We start from the raw sequence: 19,538 nt of genomic DNA, 5'->3' as shown, positions 1-19,538 counted from the left end.
AGAACGCGGGTCATCTTTACAGCTTGATCTACCTCTTTTAAATTCAGCCACCCAGTACGCAACCGTAGAATAGGGTACAGCATCACCCCCTAATGTCTGCTGAATGTCCAAAAAAATTTCCTTCGTAGACATTTTTTTCAAACTGAGATATTTTATCACCGCACGTAACTCACTTTTATCCATAATTTTGACTTTTTAGCAACTCGTTGCACAAAAAAATTTATTACATGCGAACGAACTGACAAAAACAAGTGACAGTCTGTATAAATATAGTGTGATAGACACTCTTTAATTTGAATATCGAACTTGATCCAAAAAGGTTTCATATATATGCACTTCTAAGAACTTTTTGATTCACCCTGGTACATATAATAATCATTACAATTTACTTTAAATATTACATCTAATATATTTTATAAAATTCTCGTGTCACGGTGTTCGAACTTGAACTCCTCTGATACGGCTTGACCGATTTTTACCAAATTTTATATGCATATTTAGTAGGTCCGAGAATCGGCTACTATCTATTTTTCATACCCCTAAGTGATAAGGGTTGTTCACCCTAAAAATTTTTTTTTTATTTTTTTGACGAAATTTTTTGTTTTTATTTTTTTATGATACAACATACAAAAATACATACAACCCTAAATTTTCACCCTTCTATGATCAACCCTTATTTTTAAATTGAAAATTAAAAATATGTTTTTTACAAAACAAAGTTTGCGGGATCAACTAGTTTATATATATTAACTACGGTTTCAATAGATCAGATAGAAACGTTACGTATATGTTCTAAATACAGATATAAATAAAAATTGATGGCCCAGTTCAAGCAACCTTCAAAAATGGCTCAAAATAACCGAATAGTTCGTATTGCGAAGATAAATCTTATCGTATGTTAAGAGATTGGATTCCTGTCTATTACTTACCGTGTTTGAAGAAATTCAATATCTCGACTCGTTCTTATCTATTGATGGAAGATACATAAAACAGTTGGGCAATTGTGAATCTGCTAAACACTTGTGCTGTATTATATCTGTTGCAATGTTTCGTGAAATTGTGTTAAGTTTTATTTTATATTCACTGGCTTCATGCTACCCATATTTGTATCAGAAAAATAATTTTAAAGTTGGAATCGAATATGATCGTATGTATATCTATATACTATATATTTATTTTAACAATATTTATATTATCTCACTCTCGTAGGGGATACAGACTACGAAGCAAAAGAAAAAAAGACTCCAAAACAGTCACAGAAAATCATAAAATATACATCGCAGTCTAAAAACCAGGAGTGACAGAACAGAGTGGCCAGAGATAGAGTAAAATGGAGTAGGTTGAAGGATGTCTTTGCCAACTGGCAGACAGACAGAAAATAATAAAACACCAAATATATAGAAAAATTGAATTTAGTTAATTATATATTGTATATCATTGTACTTTGTAAGTCCGAAAAAGGCTTTTATTATTATTATATCATCTGCAATACAGGCCTTACTAAAGATCGTCACAATGACAAGTCTTACACTGCCTGCAAGTAGAGTAGTGCTTCTCGCAACCTTAAAACTCTGTGGTCGGTAAACCTTGCGATGGCCTCTTAGTCACCAGGTCCTCGAACAATGTTCTGCATCCGCTGCCATTTCAGACAAAGCAAATTGTGCTATACCGTTACATTTGATATCCTCATTTCTTAATATCTCATTGAAACTCCAAGCACAGCCTCCTTCATTGTTCTCTCAGTAACCTTGAGCGTTATATTAAAACATATTAATGCTTATATATACATATATAGTAATATATGTTCAAATTAATACCATGTTACTTATATAACGTGTTACTTTTATAACGCGTTTTCATACTGCGCGGCTTCATGCGTTTTCTCCATACGACATATAAATTTCACGCATTATACTCTTAAATTTAGAATAAATAAATACATAGGTATCTTAGACAACATGTAATGTATTTAATGCTACGTGTAAGGAACATGATACATATACACCAATACCTCGCTTTGCATCGTTTCGTTTTGCGTTTTTTTCGAAGTTGCGTCGTTGCTTAATTACTACTAATTTTCACTGTGGGTCGATAGATTTTTGAAGTTGCGTTGTTTTGGGTTCGAGTCTTTAATCTATTTTTTTTAATTTTCTTAAAGATGGCAACACTTGTTTCTAATTGCACCATGACATCAAAACTCGGGGATTCCCTTTCTAACTAAAAATCAACACAATTTGAATACAATTTTATTTTCACTTTGTTTTGGTAATTTTAAGAATTCAGTTTTAATTATGTAGTGTGTTGTGCTTTTTTTTAAATGAGAATAATAAATTTATATAAATTTTTACTGGTTACAAAAAAGGTAAATATTATTTTAATATATTTATTGGCAGTGTTATATTATTTTTGTTTTTTAAATGTTTACTTTGTGCAATTTTCTTTCTAAAAGTAGCATTTTCGTGACCCTGGAACGATCTTTACATGGTTTGCTATAGAAAATCGTAATTCACTTTGCTGCGTTTCAATTTGCGTCGTGTTTTTTATTTTGGAACGTAGCCACGACGCAAAGTGAGGTATTGGTGTACAGGAAAAGAAATCAGTTTAAATTTTTCCTTCTCCTTCTATTCTTCGCAAAATCTTTCGTGGCTTCCCTTCGTCATTTGCTATATCTATATAACGCACACATAGAATCTGCTTTTCATCGCATTCCTTTCTTTATCTCTCAGATCACGTTTTGAGTGACAGCTAAATTTTGATATCACAGTATTGACTCATTTTTGTTTTTTTTTTACATTGATTTCTATTTTTATTCTATTTTTTTTTGTAACAATGTTTACTAATTTACTTAATTTATTCGACTTAGTTTCTTGCACGACCTCTGTACTACTCTTAAGATGTTATATATTTGAAATACGGATCGCCTTGGTAGGTTATAACGACAAGTATATTTATGAAAATGATCACAGGAAAAGTTGACGAAGTTTAATGTAAGCTCTACATAGGTTTAACTACTTAAGCATCATTATTAGAAAGTTTAAATTTTGATTATAATTCCCAGGGGCGCTTTAACCTATAGTGCAGGGTATGCAATGCATGGGGCGGCCGCGGCGCTCTCTGAGACAGCCAATAACATCGTCTTGGACCATCATGGTACAACAATGATATGACAGAAGCGGCTAGCCAGCGCGGTGGCGGCATTTTCTTACACTTTATTTACTACTACTTTACTTAGTTATAACTTACAGTCTACTTATAAAATAACTTGTTGGAATATGGAAAGACTTTCTTATTACGTCAACAACGTTAATAGTTACAGCCGCGGGGGGGGGGGGTCAGGCCCAGGGGCCTATTTCATTGTACACGGGCGCTACTCAAACTAGAACAGCTCCTGATAATTCCCATGAAACTAGGTTCTTCTGATGTTGTCCTCTTGATGTACACGTGGAAAATAACATAAAACAACGAGTAATTAGTTAATAAAATACCAGGATTTCATAACGTTTTTCTTATAGAAATTATTTTTCGCAGATTCACTACCAATGAGCGGCGGTTCGGACAGATACAGGCACAGGAACAACTACGATCCCTTCTTCGTGACCGTCACCGCAGCGGCAAAAGTAAATGAATTTATTTTATATCTATGCTTATAGTTTATGCGTAAATCTTTCTAATATTTAATGGAATCAGGCGTTACCTTGCGAAAGTCCATCCTAAGTAAGAAAAGGACCAATATTTAGCCACTACCGCACATGCAGTGGTAGTCGTGCAACAAAGTGCACCGCCCGCCAGCCCGCTGATAAATGCGTATGCGGCAAACAATGCGAATTACACAACTGCCACCGTTAAACCACTCAACACGTGTTTCACCCCTCAACGGGGCATTTTCAGGAGTTATGTTACACCGATTAGTGCCAAACACAAAGTCACTGTGTGACTCTATGTTTGGCACGACTACCACTGCATGTGCGGAAGTGGCTAAAAATTGGTCTTTCTAATATTCTGGAGAAAAGGATTCTTCGTATTTGTATAAAATTCGTTACCTTTTTTAGAGTTAATTTATGACTACACACACCTGAAACTAATACTGCGATCAAAAAGTAAAATGAACTTGCTTAAAAAATGTAATTTTAGTATATCTTCTTCCAAATCAATTTTCCCTTCAATGTAATTCCCGTCTGATAAAATGTACTTAAGCCAATACTTTTTTCAACCCTCGAAAACAATCGAAATAGTCTTTTTCCGGTATAGCCTTCAAGACCTTCAATTCAGTTCTTATCTCCTCAATAATGACAGCATCCCCGCATTGACCTTTTGAGTTTTCTGAATAGCTCAAAGTCGCACGGAGTTCAATCAGGCGAGCACGTTGGTTGCCCAACGATATAAGTCGAGTTTTTACGAAACTTGGCGCATTTGAGACAAAAAATAACAAAGATACTTGGCAAATATTATAGACAGTCCTACCAAACTACCAAAAAAAATTTACCTGCCTTCCTAACGCCCGGAAGTTTTAAATGACAATTTCCTCTTACTTTTTGATCATAGTAGTAAATAGACTATAGTCTACATAATAAACGAAGTATTTTGTTTTATTTCTGCATTGGCTTTTACTATGGAAATCAAAGTGTATGTTTTCTGAAAGCCTAATCTTTAGCCTTTAAAATAACATACTACTTAAATACAATCGATAGTTTACAAAATATATATTATGTATCTAAATGTCACTTAGTGTTAAAGTACCTAGTTGCGCTTTGCACCGTTATAAATGGTCCCCAAAAACTATGCACCTTTATCAATTTCTAGTTAGATATTGACTTGATTGCATCTCCGCATGTTTTTTTTTTTAGTGGCATCTGTTTTTGGTGATCTCTAGTTTATTACTATCGTGGATGAACAGGATCATTTTTAACCTTTATTAATTTTATCACTTTTTTATTTAGATTTTCTTCCTTCTTCCATCACAATTTTAATCAGGCTCACTTGCACTCCTCAGGCTTACTTGTTTTCATCACACATCATCTGCTAGCTAGTTTTGGTGAGCAACGATTCCTCTAAAGCCTAACTCAGAACTGATGCTATGACCATTCGATGTCTCTTGTTGCGTTTCGTGGAAGGGGCGTCGAATTTTTAAAAAGTTTTCAAACAGCTTATTTGGCAAAAAAAGTAGAGAAAATTTATATAATTTCATGTCTAGTTTACGCATTATTCTTTAATAAGCCGTCTGTTGCTTTTATAACTAGGTCGAAACAATATTTTGTCGGAATTGTTTCTATTTACTAACATTACAGCCAAAGAAGTTTTATAACAGCTTTATACATAACATTAGCGAAAAACCTTTTTGTTCCGATCGTTTTATATAACGGTAAACCAAATAACCCAAATAGTAAAACAAAAAGGTTTTATCGCTTTTCATTTAAAGAACACGAAAAAAATCCGTACCAATATTTTAGGTATTAAAACTGCTAATTGATTCATTGCTTAATAGGCACCGAAATTACCAGTTTTAATGAGAGACTGTAAATTCAGAGGTTATATTGATTGACGAACAGGGGCGTAACTCGTAAACGAAATGTTTCTGTTGATTTATTGAAAAAACAAAATTTCGGAGCGAATGTTTTTGCCCTCGAGGTTTACGCATTGGAAATATAAAACGAAAGTATGTAAAATTATGAATAAACGAATTTACAACGGTTACGAAAATGTTATTATACAGGCTGATTGTTTACTGAATTAAAAGCATTAAAAAGGTGAATGTATATCTCTTTTTTTTCATTTGCTGTCAATGGTTTTAAATATATTAACACACACATACACACAAACACATATATATATATATATATATGTGTGTGTGTACAAGTCAATATAAATAACTTACATAACCCCACTGGAAGATATACCTCCCCCAAAGATATCTATGGGGGATATATATGGTATCCACACTTGGAAGGTGGGTTGGTGATCATAGAATAGTATTATGGTACGCAGGGGACATTGCTGCCCATCTTCTGGAAATATATTTGTGAACAGTTGCAATCACATTTAATTAATGCACAAAGTATGAATTACATAAGCTGAGAATCGAATCTGAGACCTATGATCGCGTCTTAGTCTTCTATCTCAACTGGATACAGGCCTGCCAAATAGATTTCTTGTATTTCGATAACTTTAATAAGGTTGTATATATCTACATCGTAAGCAGAGGTCCTATGCTACGCTTATCGCTTCGTGGTCCTCGCTCTAGAAATTGGTGTCTAAATAGCCATGCGTTTGACGTAATCAAAGCCTCTCACGATTATCCGCAGGAAAATAAAATAATACAGCCTCTAATTCCATTTAACTGCGTCTGCGTTTTAGATGGCAGTTAGCACAGATAATGCGATATAATTCGCTCGTAAAACTCACAGAGTGAAAGTGGTTTTGACGAATCCGTAACGATCAGTGGTGTTTTTATATTTTTAAATTTATTACCTTATTTAATTTTGTATCTAAAAATTTTAGTATTATACAATCTCGGACTTTGAAAATGTTTTGAATCCATGTTTCCCAACGGGCTGCCCACGCCCCATAAGGCAGCAATTTGATGTTTAAGAGAGGCTATTCGAAAGAGGATTCAACATAAATTTAACCTCTTCACTTTAATATAAAAAATATCTATGATACACAGGAGTGGGGGCGGCCCTATCTATTGGGGGCCCCCCCTTTCTTTGGGAAGGACAGGGTCTTTTATTTTTTTTATTGATTTTTCCATATTCTTTTTAATTTTCTTCTTCTTTCATTCATCACATAATCTATCTTTCTGCTTCTTTCATTTCACAATTTTCTCCGCCTTTATCTTTCATTCTATTCGCCATACATCCATCCTCAACTACTACATTCTGGGTATCTTTATTTACATTTTTCTTTAAATTTCAGTGTTATATAGCTTTACGTTGTATTATTTTAAAAGAAAGCGACATTACTTTCCGGTTTCCCTAACATTATACTTGCAAACACAAAATATTATCCATAACAAGAAATAAAAACATTTTCTTGTATGTATGTATGTATGTACACACAAATAATATATTTTCATTCTTAAATTACATTATATCAAACTTAGGTTCACTAAAATCACATCACTATCACTTAAAATACATCTAAAAATAAGGCTTTCAAAAATAAACACATATAACGAAATCCAAATCTAATCATATAGTTTCTAGTACTTAGTAAAGTTTTCTTTTCCCTTATTCCCTTTTTATCGACCCATAGACCGGTAAAAGGGTCCAAAAATGTCATGAGCAGATTGGGAGATCACAGCTATTAATGCAATAAAATCCCAAACCCGCGCGGTCCCGGGAAATCGGCGCCCGGTAATCGAACCCATCCCGTGTCGAGTATGCCATTATCGGGATTCTCTCACACGGGAACACATCGCCATGGAAACGTAATAAGTAATGCGGAAGATAAAAATCACTATTACTATCATCTTGGACAACATGATGGTATACAATAATACCATAATCTTGATGTAGTGCAAAGTTGAATACGATTATCTTGACTTAGTGTAAAGTTGAATACCATAATCTTAATGTAGTGTAGAGTTGAATACGATAATCTTGATGTAGTGTAAAGTTAAATAAGATAATCTTGATGTAGTGTAAAGTTGAATACGATAATCTTGATGTAGTGTAAAGTTGAATACGATAATCTTGATGTAGTGTAAAATCGATTACGATATTCTTGATGTAGTGTAAAGTTGACTACGGTAATCTTGATGTAGTGTAAAGTTGAATACGATAATGTTGATGTAATGTAAAGATGAATACGATAATCTTGATGTAGTGTAAAATCGAATACGATAATCTTGAAGTAGTGTAGAGTTAAAAACGATAATCGTGATGTAGTGCAACGTTGTATACGACAATCTTGATGTAGTGCAAAGTTGAATAAGATAATCTTGACGTAGTGTAAAGTTGAATAAGATAATCTTGATGTCCCGTGTGGAGTTGCCAGACCTTCCATCGGGCGCGTCCCCCGGGTGGCGGATGGGGGAGCGCCACCCAGATGTGGGTGGTATTGGACATGTTCCGGCGAGGACCAAAACTGGCAGGGTTAGGGGCGTACCATCGGTTCTTTCCAGAACCGAGAAACGGCCAAGGACTGCACAGTCCGAGAGACGAGCCGCTCAGGCTTGAGGTAGCATCCCGTACCCATCTTTAAGAGATGGGACAGAGGATGTGACCAGTGCGGTGATGTGCCAGGTGCACTCGGCTTCTGCCGACACCGGACAACCCGTAATCCCAGTAGGGACCGGGGGCTCCGTACCTGTACGGAGCTGCGAGGAAGAAAACCTCTTCAAAAATAACCCTAATCCCAAGGTTGGACCGTGCCGACGGGATGAATGGCTGGAAGGGAGTTCAGTCACAAGCGCGAAGGGACCTCACCCTTAAAAGGAAAAAATAAAATAAAATGGACGCAGTTAAAAAAACAAATTTTCCCCAGGGTGGTACCAGCGAATCCACCCCTGGGCCTTGCCCAGGCAGCCCCGCCGTATCTGGGGGGGGCAAAAACTTGCGTCGCGGCAACGCTTCAGCGTCTGCCGCTGGGCCCTTAACATCCGGGGCCCAAAATTTTAAAGAGCCGGAGGTGCCGGGCCGTCTATCAGGCCCGGTACGTGATAAGCGCGGGCGATCTATGCGCTCCGCCGGTTTGGCGATTAGTAAGGTCGGAGAAAGCGAGGGCGGATCAGACGCCTCTCGCGCATCGGTTGGCCCTGGCGCGTTCTCAAGGGCCGGTAAGAGAAAGGCCAAGCCTCCGAGCCCTGGTGCTGTGGCCGCAAAATATGCGGCTTATTCTGCCCAGGAGACCGAGGGCACGGAGACGGTCGGCGGAACCGACAGTGACGAGGAGGGACTCTTCGACCCCTCTGTGCAGCCATTGCGCACTAGGTCGAAGAAAGGGCTCCCGAGTCAAGAGCAGTTGGCTCGCGAATTGCGAGCATGTGCCGATCCCCGGCAATATGCAGAGACCTACCTCCTGGCTATCGAGAAGGTGACGGACCGGTCCAGCAACCTCAAGGGCACGTACGTGCGTAGCCTGAGGCTCGCTGCGCGGAACGTCAAGGCAGCATTGGAGGAGATGTCGCGCAGGACGGCGGGCGACTCCACCGTCGAGAAGTTAGAGCAAGAAAACGCAGAATTGCGTTCTCAGCTTTCCAGCCTTTCCGCGAAAGTGGAAAGCCTCACGATGGAGCTTCGTCGCGTCCGTAGTGCTACAACGGAGCAGGCCAAGGCAGCTGCCCCCGCGCCTCCGCGGGCCCGGCCAGCACCAGTGCCAAGGACGTCCGCGTCTACCGAAGAGGGGCTCATGCATCGCATTGGAGCCCTCATCGAATCGAAACTGGCTGCCTTCGAGGCCAAACTGTTCCCCGACAGGGCAATAAGGCCGCCGTTGGCCGCCAGTAGGACTGGACCGCGTCCGACTCAGTCGACCGTCCCTTCCGAGCCGCTCGCACCGCCGCAGCCTCCACAAGCACCGCCGGCATCGCAGCCGCCGCGACCGCGGCGGTCTAGGCGCCCCAGGAGGAAGACTGCGCCTCCTCCTGTGCCGGAACTGCCTCCAGTGACAGCACCGCCTCCGGCAGCGTCGGCGATCACGACCCGGAACACCTGGGCTGAGGTTGCCCGAAAACCCAGGTCGGCGCCACGGCCCGTGCCTCGTCCGAGTGCTAAACCGCCTGCCGCACCCAGGAGCCGCGGGACCAAGAAGGCGAAGCGAGCTCCCACTACGGCGGCCGTGACGGTTACGCTGCCGGAAGGCTCCACCTCCACCTATGCAGAGGTAGTAAAGGCGGCGAAGGCAAAAATACGGCTGGCGGACCTCGGCATCGAGGCTCTGCGCCAAAAACGTGCCTTGACTGGAGCGCTCCTCTTGGAGATCAGTGGAGAAGACTGTGGCCGAAAGGCAGACGACCTCGCGGCGAGGATGCGTGAGGTCCTTCGCGATGTGGCGGTCAAGATCAGCCGCCCCGTCAAGACGAGCGAAATCCGCTTGAGGGACCTCGACGACGCCGTCAGTCCGGGCGAGGTCGCGGAAGCAGTGGCAGAGGCGGGAGGCTGTTCGGTGGACGACGTCAAGGTCGGGGACGTCCACCGAACAAACACGAGCATGGGCACCTGCTGGTTGCGGTGCCCGATCAAGGTGGCCCATGCTCTGGTGACTGCGGGGCGCGTGCGTGTGGGTTGGGGTTCGGTGAGGGTGGCACCCCTGGAACCCAGACCCATGCACTGCTTCCGGTGCCTGGAGAAGGGACACGTCGGCGCCAGGTGTCCCAACTCTGTAAACCGGAGCACGCGGTGTTTCGCATGTGGTGAATCTGGGCACAAGGCAAGAGAGTGCGTGTCATCCGCACTCAAATGCCCTCTGTGCTCAGACCTTAGGTTGCCCTCCAACCACCGGCTGGGTAAGAGGTGCGGCCCAACGCCGGGTAAAGGCAGGAGGAGTAAAAAGACTCCGCCTGCGACCACCAGCACGGCGGCCGCAGCGGCACCGACCGCAGCGCCGGGCGTAAGCTCGGACATGGAGGTCGCTTAGACCTCTATTCCCGCCCTTCAGAGTCCTCCAAGGTAACCTGAACCATTGCCGGAATGCTCAGGACTTGCTGATGCAGACCTTTCGGGTTGCCTTGTCAGTAGTAGCGGAGCCCTATAACGTGCCTGACCATCCTCGTTGGTTCGGCGACGACTCAGGGTCCGTAGCTTTCTACTGGAGGGGCGGAGAGGGTACCCCACCCTGCACCTTATTATCTAAGGGACAGGGCTATGTCGCCGTTAAATGGGGTCCCTTGGCCATGATAGGCTGCTACGTGTCTCCCAGCAAGTCTCGCGCCGACTACGAGGAGTACCTGGATAGGGTGGCGGACTGCGCTGCGGCCTGCCTCCCCTGTCCGTTGATCGTTCTTGGAGACTTTAACGCCCACAGCAGGGCGAGGGGGAATACTAGGGACGATCTGAAGGGAGACACCGTCTTGGAGTGGGCGGCCGGACTGGATCTCCGACTTGTCAACAGGGGATCCGTCAGCACATGCGTGCGCTGGCAGGGGGAGTCGGTCGTGGACTTAACATGGGCGACTCCCGCTGCAATGCGTATGCTTTCGGGCTGGCGGGTTGCAGAGGAGGTGGTCACTCTTTCTGACCATCGCCACATCGTTTTCGATGTTGCGATCCGCATGCCCGTCGCTGACTCTGGCGGCCGTGACGGCAGCACTACGCGACGCTGGTGTTTGAAGCGGCTAGACAAAGACCGGCTAGAGGCCGCCGCCTGCGTCGCCGATTGGCCGAACGCCGAAGAGGTTCTGTCCGAACCGGAGAGGGGAGCGAACTGGTTCCGGGAGATATTGACGCAAATTTGCGACGCGTCGATGCCCCGGGCCGGTCGTCCCAAGCGCGGGGGGGTGCACTGGTGGTCGGCGGAAATTGCGGAACTCCGCAAGGTCTGCTTGCTAAGCCGCCGCCGGTACACCCGAGCCCGAAGGAGGCGAAGACGAGCTCCGGAGGAGGAGATGGCCAGACTGTACAGGGAGTACCGGGCGGCTACAAATGCGATGCAGAAGGCGGTAGCTGGCGCCAAGGCTCAGTGTTGGGTCGAGCTCCTGCAGGGACTCGACAGGGATCCGTGGGGGCGTCCATACCGAATAGTGCTGGGAAAACTCCGGCCATGGATGCCCCCGACGACGGAGACCTTAGAACCGGTCTTTCTGAGGAGGGTAGTAGATACTCTTTTTCCGGAAGATCGGTCAAGTCCCTCCGCGCACCCCCGGCACAGCCGTGGGAGTGGACGGATGAGACGAGGGTAACGGCGCAGGAGCTGGATCGAGCCGTGAGCCGTCTCAGAGCGCGAAACACCGCGCCGGGGCCCGACGGAATACCGGGTCGGGTCTGGGTACTTAGTCTGGCGTCTTTGGGGGGTAAGCTGGCGGAGCTTTTCACGAGCTGTCTCCGCCGAGCCACGTTCCCCACGCCTTGGAAGGAGGCACGATTGGTCCTCTTGAGGAAAGAAGGCAGGGCCGTAGAATCTCCCTCTGCGTACCGTCCCATATGCCTGCTGGACGAGTGCGGCAAGCTGTTCGAAAGGATACTTGCCGCCCGTATCGGCGAGCATCTGTCTCGCGTCGGCCCCGATCTTGCCGACAGCCAGTTTGGCTTCCGTCGGGGGCGTTCGACCGTCGACGCGATCATGCGCGTTCGGTCCTTGTCGGAGCAGGCCGTGTCGCGGGGTGGTGTAGCGTTGGCGATAAGCCTCGACATCGTCAACGCTTTCAACTCACTGCCCTGGGATGCGATAAGGGAGGGACTGATCCAGCATGAGGTCCCTCCCTGCCTGCGAGGCGTCATCGGCGATTACTTGCGAGACAGGTACATCGTGTACATGGACCAAAACGGAAGGAGTAACCGGAGGGAGATCAAGCGCGGGGTGCCGCAGGGGTCGGTCCTAGGACCACTCTTGTGGAACCTTGCGTACGATGCGGTTCTGCAAGTCAGTCTCCCCGCCGGCGTGAGCGTCGTTTGTTACGCCGACGACACGCTGGTAGTCGCCAGCGGAGACAACTTCGAGAGGACCAGGGAGCTCGCCGAGCTTGGGACGGAAGTCGTCGTCGCTAAAATACGCGGGCTGGGGTTGGAAATAGCGCCAAACAAGACCGAGGCGCTATGGTTCCACCGGTTGCCTCGAACGAGGGAACCTCCCGACTCGCGCGTTCGCGTCGGTGGGCACGATGTCACGGTGGGGCGGTACATGAAGTACCTCGGCCTCACTTTGGACAGTCGCTGGGGCTTCGAAGAGCACTTCGATCGTCTCGTCCCCCGGATTGAGAGGATAGCGGGTGCCATGCATAGACTGCTGCCTATTCTCGGGGGACCCACGGAGGAAGTCCGCCGCCTATATGCAGGGGTCGTACGGTCCGTAGCCTTGTACGGGGCGCCCGTGTGGGCAAAAAGGCTGGCGATTCGACGCTGTAGAACTAAGATCTACAGCGTCCAGCGGAGGATGGCCATACGGATCGTACGCGGATATCGCACGATATCGTTCGAGGCGGCGACAGTCCTGGCGCGCTTTCCGCCCCTGGACATTCTAGCGGAGTCGGATGCGAGGGTCTACGACCAAGTCCGCACCCTCCGCCGAGACGGCGGTGGCGAGCCGAACCGTGTGCTCGAGGCGGTCAGACGGCAGGAACGGCGCAGGGCGCTCGCGACGTGGCGCGCTAAGCTCTCGGAAGAGCGCTACGCGCGCAGACGCGTCGTTGGAGCGATCCTGCCCGTCTTCGAGGCCTGGATGCAGCGACGAGACGGAAGGCTCACCTACAGGCTTACGCAGATGATCACCGGGCACGGTTGATTTGGTGATTACCTGTGTAGGATTGGTCGCGAAGCGACGGCGAACTGCTTCCACTGCGGAGGAGCCGCCCAGGATTCCGCCTCGCACACGTTTGCGGTCTGTCCGGCGTGGCAGTCGGAGCGGCGGATTCTGGCGGACGAGATCGGACAGGACCTTTCCTTGCCAGCAATCGTGTCGGCGATGCTGAGTGGGTCATCGGCGTGGAGGGCCGTGGCCTCTTTTTGTGAGACCGTCATGGTCCAGAAGGAGGCAGCCGAACGGGATCGGCAGAGGACAGATCCCGCTCGGAGACGACGCCGTCAGCGCAGAGACGTGCCTCGCGACGGCCCTCCGAGGAATGGTGCTCCCCTACCATGAACGGGGCCTTCGGAGTCGCGGGAGTTTAGGGTGGGGGCCCTAAACTCCCATTAGCTTCGGCGACTCTGAGGCGGACGATGGTTCGACGTGGTCCCGAACCATCGTGATAGTACCACGAGGGTTTCGGGGGTAGCGTATCTACGCATACCCCGGGACGGGCTATCAAAAAATAGCAAAGCGCAAGGGAAGACCGCGTGGCGATCCCTGACCGGGAGATACCGCGGTCCCCCGTTTAGCGCAGAGGGCGACCACCGGGGGGGGTTTTAGTGGGTAGGAATCCCACATACCCCTGTCCTCCCCCCCGAGGCAGGGCATCTTGAATACCAGAAGATTTCCCCAACCGAAAAAAAAAAAAAAAAAAAAAAAAGATAATCTTGATGTAGTGTTAAGCTGTGTACGATAATCTTTATGGAATGTAAATTTGTATACGATAATCTTTATGTAGTGTAAAGTTGAAAACGATAATCTTGATGTAGTGTAATGTCGAATACGATAATCCTGATGTAGTATAAAGTTAAATACGATAATCTTAATGTAGTGTTATGTCGAATACGATAATCCTGATGTAGTATATAGTTGAATACGATAATCTTGATGTAGTGTAAAGTTGAATACGATATTCTTGATATAGTGTAAAGTTGAAAACGATAATCTTGATGCAGTGTAAAGTTTAATACGATAATCTTTATGTAGTGTTAAGTCAAATACGATAATCTCGATGCAGTGTAAAGTTGAATACGATAATCTTGATGTAGTGCAAAGCAGAATACGACAATCTTGATGTAGTGTAAAGTTGAATACTTTTACCTTGATGTAGTGTAAAATCGAATACGATAATCTTTATATAGTGCAAAGCTAAATACGACAATCTTGAAGTAGTGTAAAGTTGAATACATTTATTTTGATGTAGTATAAAGTTGAATACGTTTATCTTGATGTAGTGGAAATTTGAATATGATAACACATTAATTTAAAAGAAGTAGCGCGTTAAAGTATAAACTATCACAAAAAGTTAACAATATTTATTCATGATGAGATAGCCGTGCAAGGTTGTTCTAGCTATATCGATCTCAGGGCTGTTACAATTTTATCCCGCCTTCAATTTACAGTTTGTGCATTAATTATATAGAATTACCACTGCTTACAAACAAGTTTCCAAAGGATGGGCAGCATTGTCCTCTGCGTACCATAATACCACACCGCGATCGCCAACCCGCTTGCCAAGCGTGGTGATGGTATATCCACAATAGATATTTTCCAGGGAGGCTTATGTCTTACAGTGAGGGTCTAGGAACTGAAATGTCGATTTTGAAAACTTATTTTCTGCTTAGTGTACCATACCATAGATAAAGTGTACCACACCATAGATAAGGTGTACCATACCATAGATAAGGTGTACCATACATTAATTGATAGCATATAACCTTAAATTTACCCTTTCAAAGCTTTTTCTATAACCAAACATCCTGTTAGGTGGCTAACAAAGAAGAAAAATCGAAAAATTGCTTAAAAAGGAGCTGGTGTCCATTTTGTATTTTATTTTTTCCAATCTATTTGTTCTGGTTAATAATTATTTTTGTGATTAAATGGACAAATAAAAGCAACACTATAATGAACACTCGACTTAGCACAAAAATTAACTTGAAAATTCTACTCCGAGTTATTTTTCCGGCGACTATTTCTAAGTAATTCTTAATTATGTGAACATAACTTCGCCTTAAAACTTTAGAAGCACTCGTAAACTTTAAAGAAATTAGTCGTAGCGTTTCTAAAGTTTGTTATAAATATTCGTCGTTTTATTTTTCGGATTATTAAAAAAGTTATTATTCGCACTTCATTAAAGTATTATAATACAAATTGTGGATATATTTTTTGTTTTAAATAACATAATAGAAGCAGAATAGATATAGACCCAGCTACCATAACCACGAAGATTGGACCTGACAACATATAACATGAGGATGTTGCGGTCTGACGAGATACTTCTGGAACTCGATGAGTTGAAAAGGTTACACTGGGGTATCTTGGGACTGTCCGAGTTCGTAGAAAAAGAGAGGTCACAGTAAGTCTCCAGTCAGGAATCTTATGGGACTGTCCGAAGTCCGTAGAAAAAGAAAGGTCACAGTAACTCTTTATTCAGGAATCTCGATCTTGTTTCAGGAGGGCAACCAACCGGGAGACGTTGGAATTCTTGACCAGATCAAGAGTGTGTCTACTAGGGTTACGTATTAGATTCTCAAAATAAACTAAACGTATTCGTTAAGGGTACATACATTTGTACGCCCTGAACTCGTCTCATTAAGATGATGAGGTGGATACAATATATTAGGACTTCAGTTCAGAGCCATAAAAGCCTCATAAAGTCACTACCAAATTTGAAAAAAAAAATATCAAATTGATAGACCCTTTCTTCAGCTTTACTTTTAGAAAAAATTAGACAATTAATTTTTATTTCTGTAGCATGGTTTCAGTTTTAGTGTTGATTAAAAAAAAACACTCCTGTTGATTTAAACAGTAAAACTTAAGTGTGATGGTCCCGTAATTTCGCGCCATCCGGCAAAGTAAAAGACGGTACGAAAGTGTGTACCATAAAGACTTTATTGCTTACGTGTACAGAATATATGTCTGGAGATGGCTGAGGAAAGCCTTCATTTATATTACGCCTCTGTACTGCCGAAGAGTGGAATTATCTTCAAGATATTTTCACATTTTAAAATGGCAATTCTCTTAAACACTTTACAACACGACTGTACTTCAATTTAAAAGGTAACAAAATAAAACCATTGAGGTAAATTATTGATTTTATGAAAATTTCCTTATTGGTCACGGAGAAACTGGATTAGGGTAGACCACTGTCTGTTTTCCGACCTCATAGGCCCTTCTAATGTAGCAGATGCTAATGGTATATATTCAGACAGCGAGCCAAAACAAGTGATGCTTTGTGTCATCTTAATCTTTTTTTTTAATATTGGCTGACTTTGCGCATTGGTATCAAAATCATCACATGATTTAAGATAGAAGAACTCTGAAGTAATTTAACTAAGATCTAATTACATTTTTTTAATGAAATGTCTTTCTACTGCAATTATTACGATTTACTAGAATAAAAATCTTAAACACTAATTAAGAATATACTGCACAATTTATTGTAAGCAAACAAAAAAGCAAACAGTACTGAGGAGAAATAAAAACAAGGTACTTGAAACAAACTTGCCAGAACCATATCACAGTAATTTATTCCAGTGAAGTACAACTGACTAAGACTGAATTCAATTTGATAGACATTTCAATTTAAATCAGTGCAATAAAAGCCTTGTATTGAATCAGTGAATACATTCGATATTACAAGAAAAGACCAAGAGGTATACCGGCCAAAAGATAGAGTGATAACTTCATGAAAGGTCAGCCGGAGATAGACAACTCTGGCATAAGATTAAGTAGGCGTATGTCTTTTCAGAAGACTCTTAAATTAAAATATACTTTAAGAAAGAGATTACTCGCCTAATCCAACTCGGATAGGTTCGTTCGGGCGCACCGAAACATCTTATCGTCTAAAATATGGCAATATTTGAAGACAAAAGTCTTTCATCAATGTGTGCTGCCAGGACATATGGATCCGTGAAATGGTCGCTTACGATGGGCCGGATAAGAAGGCTCAAGGTTTTCCACAGAGCAATGCAGAGAGAGAAGAAGATCGGATTGAAAATGAGGAGATCCGAAAAAGAACCACGATCACTGACGTACCTCGAGGAATTGCTCGTCTAAATTGCCAATGGGCGGAGCACATCGCTCGTGGCGACGACGAGACGGTAGACGTGGCGTTGGTACGCCCACTAGGTAAACCCACGAACGATAGACGAAACGAAGGTTATGAGAACTCGCTGGATTCGGACAGTGCGCTGGTTATTGTGGTGCCATCTATCGACTGAAAATAAAAATAAGAAAACAGGTCTTATTAAAAACATAAAATACTAATTTATGGTTTTCGTTATGAAATGTAAGATTAAGATTTATAAATAAGTAAACACCACTATATTCTTTCGCTAATATAACAATTCAGTTCAATCCTTTGAAGAATATTTTCTAGTATTAAAAAGTCGAACTGTTTTTCATTTTGTTAATTCTTATACAACGATTCACAATACAAAGTATGGTTGAATGTAATCAAAATGTATGATAAATAAATGAAACGCGTTCGTGGAATGCATTAGTTAGGATCCATTGATGTTCCACCTACATATTCTATCTGTTCCCTGACCGGATATGATTTATGACTAACTCTACTGCAGTCGTATTGTTGACTAACACTGACAAATGCCCTGGTATAGAATCTCGGAGTGACTAAATTTATACAGGGTGATTGATGTTGTAAAAGATAAAGGGGTGAATGTATTGCTTATTTATCAACTAAAAACTTCAAAGCTTTTTAACCTGTTTCCTATCATCCTTTATAAGATGGTCCCTCTCTCGGTATAAAATGTTTTATATTAATTTATGTAATTTTCTATTGGAATGGCCAATAACTTTTGGAACTAAAAAAATAAAATCTAATAATTAAAATTTTGAATATACTTTTTCTTACTATTCCTGAGCATACTTTAATTTATAATAAAGGAGATTGAAAAGCAATGCCCATCATTTTGTATTTTAAAAAATAACCTTTTTTTGGTACAGAAAGGCTTCGTGATGTCATATTTGGAGGTGTCTGCAACGACGGACGCGTCAGGAGAGGTCAGCTTTGAGCTACTCCGAGGTCAAACCGGTGCGCGGACTATGGTGTTCCAGCTGGTCTCCAACAACAGCGACTTCCTGTCCTACTCTTACATGGCATACGGGATCAGGGAAGAGGAGTACAAAAAGGTGACTTCAGTATCGTTGGGAAGTGGATAGGTAATTTGTATGCACAGATAACATTGTGTTCCCCATCCTCAATTTATCATTATCATTTACATTACCTCCTTAACTATACGCCACAGTGCTTTTGTAATGATATTCTAATTATTTAAACAAGCTCATTAATTATTAAAAATATTTTAAAATTTTTACTGCTTAGCGCCATCTGTTGACTTTAAGTAAAAACTTGTACACATATTTATCGCACATGTCACATTCTCTTCGTTAGTTTCAAACACGTCCGCTAGATGTCATTAAAATTATTAATTTTCAATGACTGTTTAAACATGAATATTATTTCTTAATGCTTCTATTACTTATTTGGTTAATTAACATAGTAATTCATTTATTACAATTTTGTTAATATAATATACTTTTAATTGTTTTATATGTCCAGCTGAAATAATATTACTTCGTACTTCTTTTCGTTTCAATGTTAAATAAGAATGTCCAGAGATGTCGCCACTGCACTTAATATACTTTTGTAATTATTATGTTCATTGTTTCAGATCGCAAACATAATAAGCTTACCAATAACGAATCATGGCATTACACCCGGCTTCAGTCTTTTTATTATTATATTTAATATACTCTTTGTAAATCTGTTAAACTAATATATATTATATAATAAATACTAAGCGACTATCATTTATACTTCTAACTCTTTTTTTTCTTTGGAAATAAAATGGAAACGAAAATCTTATGTGATGTTATAATTCTAGCTGCAATTAATATACCTTGTACAAGCTTGAATGGTTTGGACTTCATACAGAGACATGCCAAAAAACCAATCGGTAAAGATGCTTTGGTGAACACAAAACCTGAAAGCTTGGAGCATCGGCGAAAAGTTGCCAGCTTATCGGTATTCTACAAACTGAATTTTGAAGAGTGTGCGTCAGAATTACACCAAATAACTC

The 19,538-nt window shown here is 42.6% G+C and overlaps 1 protein-coding gene across 1 annotated transcript; it reads left to right on the top strand.

The window, feature by feature from the left end:
• The first annotated feature begins 1,008 nt into the window (after positions 1 to 1,008).
• Positions 1,009 to 19,235, top strand: LOC137919029 (uncharacterized). Its single transcript, XM_068761992.1, has 4 exons — positions 1,009 to 1,147; positions 3,529 to 3,617; positions 18,403 to 18,588; positions 19,131 to 19,235. The coding sequence occupies exons 1-4, from the start codon at positions 1,045 to 1,047 to the stop codon at positions 19,233 to 19,235; spliced, it is 483 nt and encodes a 160-aa protein (XP_068618093.1). The 5' UTR covers positions 1,009 to 1,044.
• Positions 19,236 to 19,538: the final 303 nt, after the last annotated feature.

This window comes from Battus philenor, unplaced genomic scaffold (genome assembly GCF_028537555.1).
Source record: "Battus philenor isolate CCGP_79_NKW_IND1 unplaced genomic scaffold, ilBatPhil1.0.hap1 SCAF_15, whole genome shotgun sequence".
Taxonomy (NCBI): domain Eukaryota; kingdom Metazoa; phylum Arthropoda; class Insecta; order Lepidoptera; family Papilionidae; genus Battus; species Battus philenor.
The sequence above is the reverse complement of the archived record's forward strand: the minus strand, read 5'-3'. Positions and strand labels throughout refer to the sequence as shown.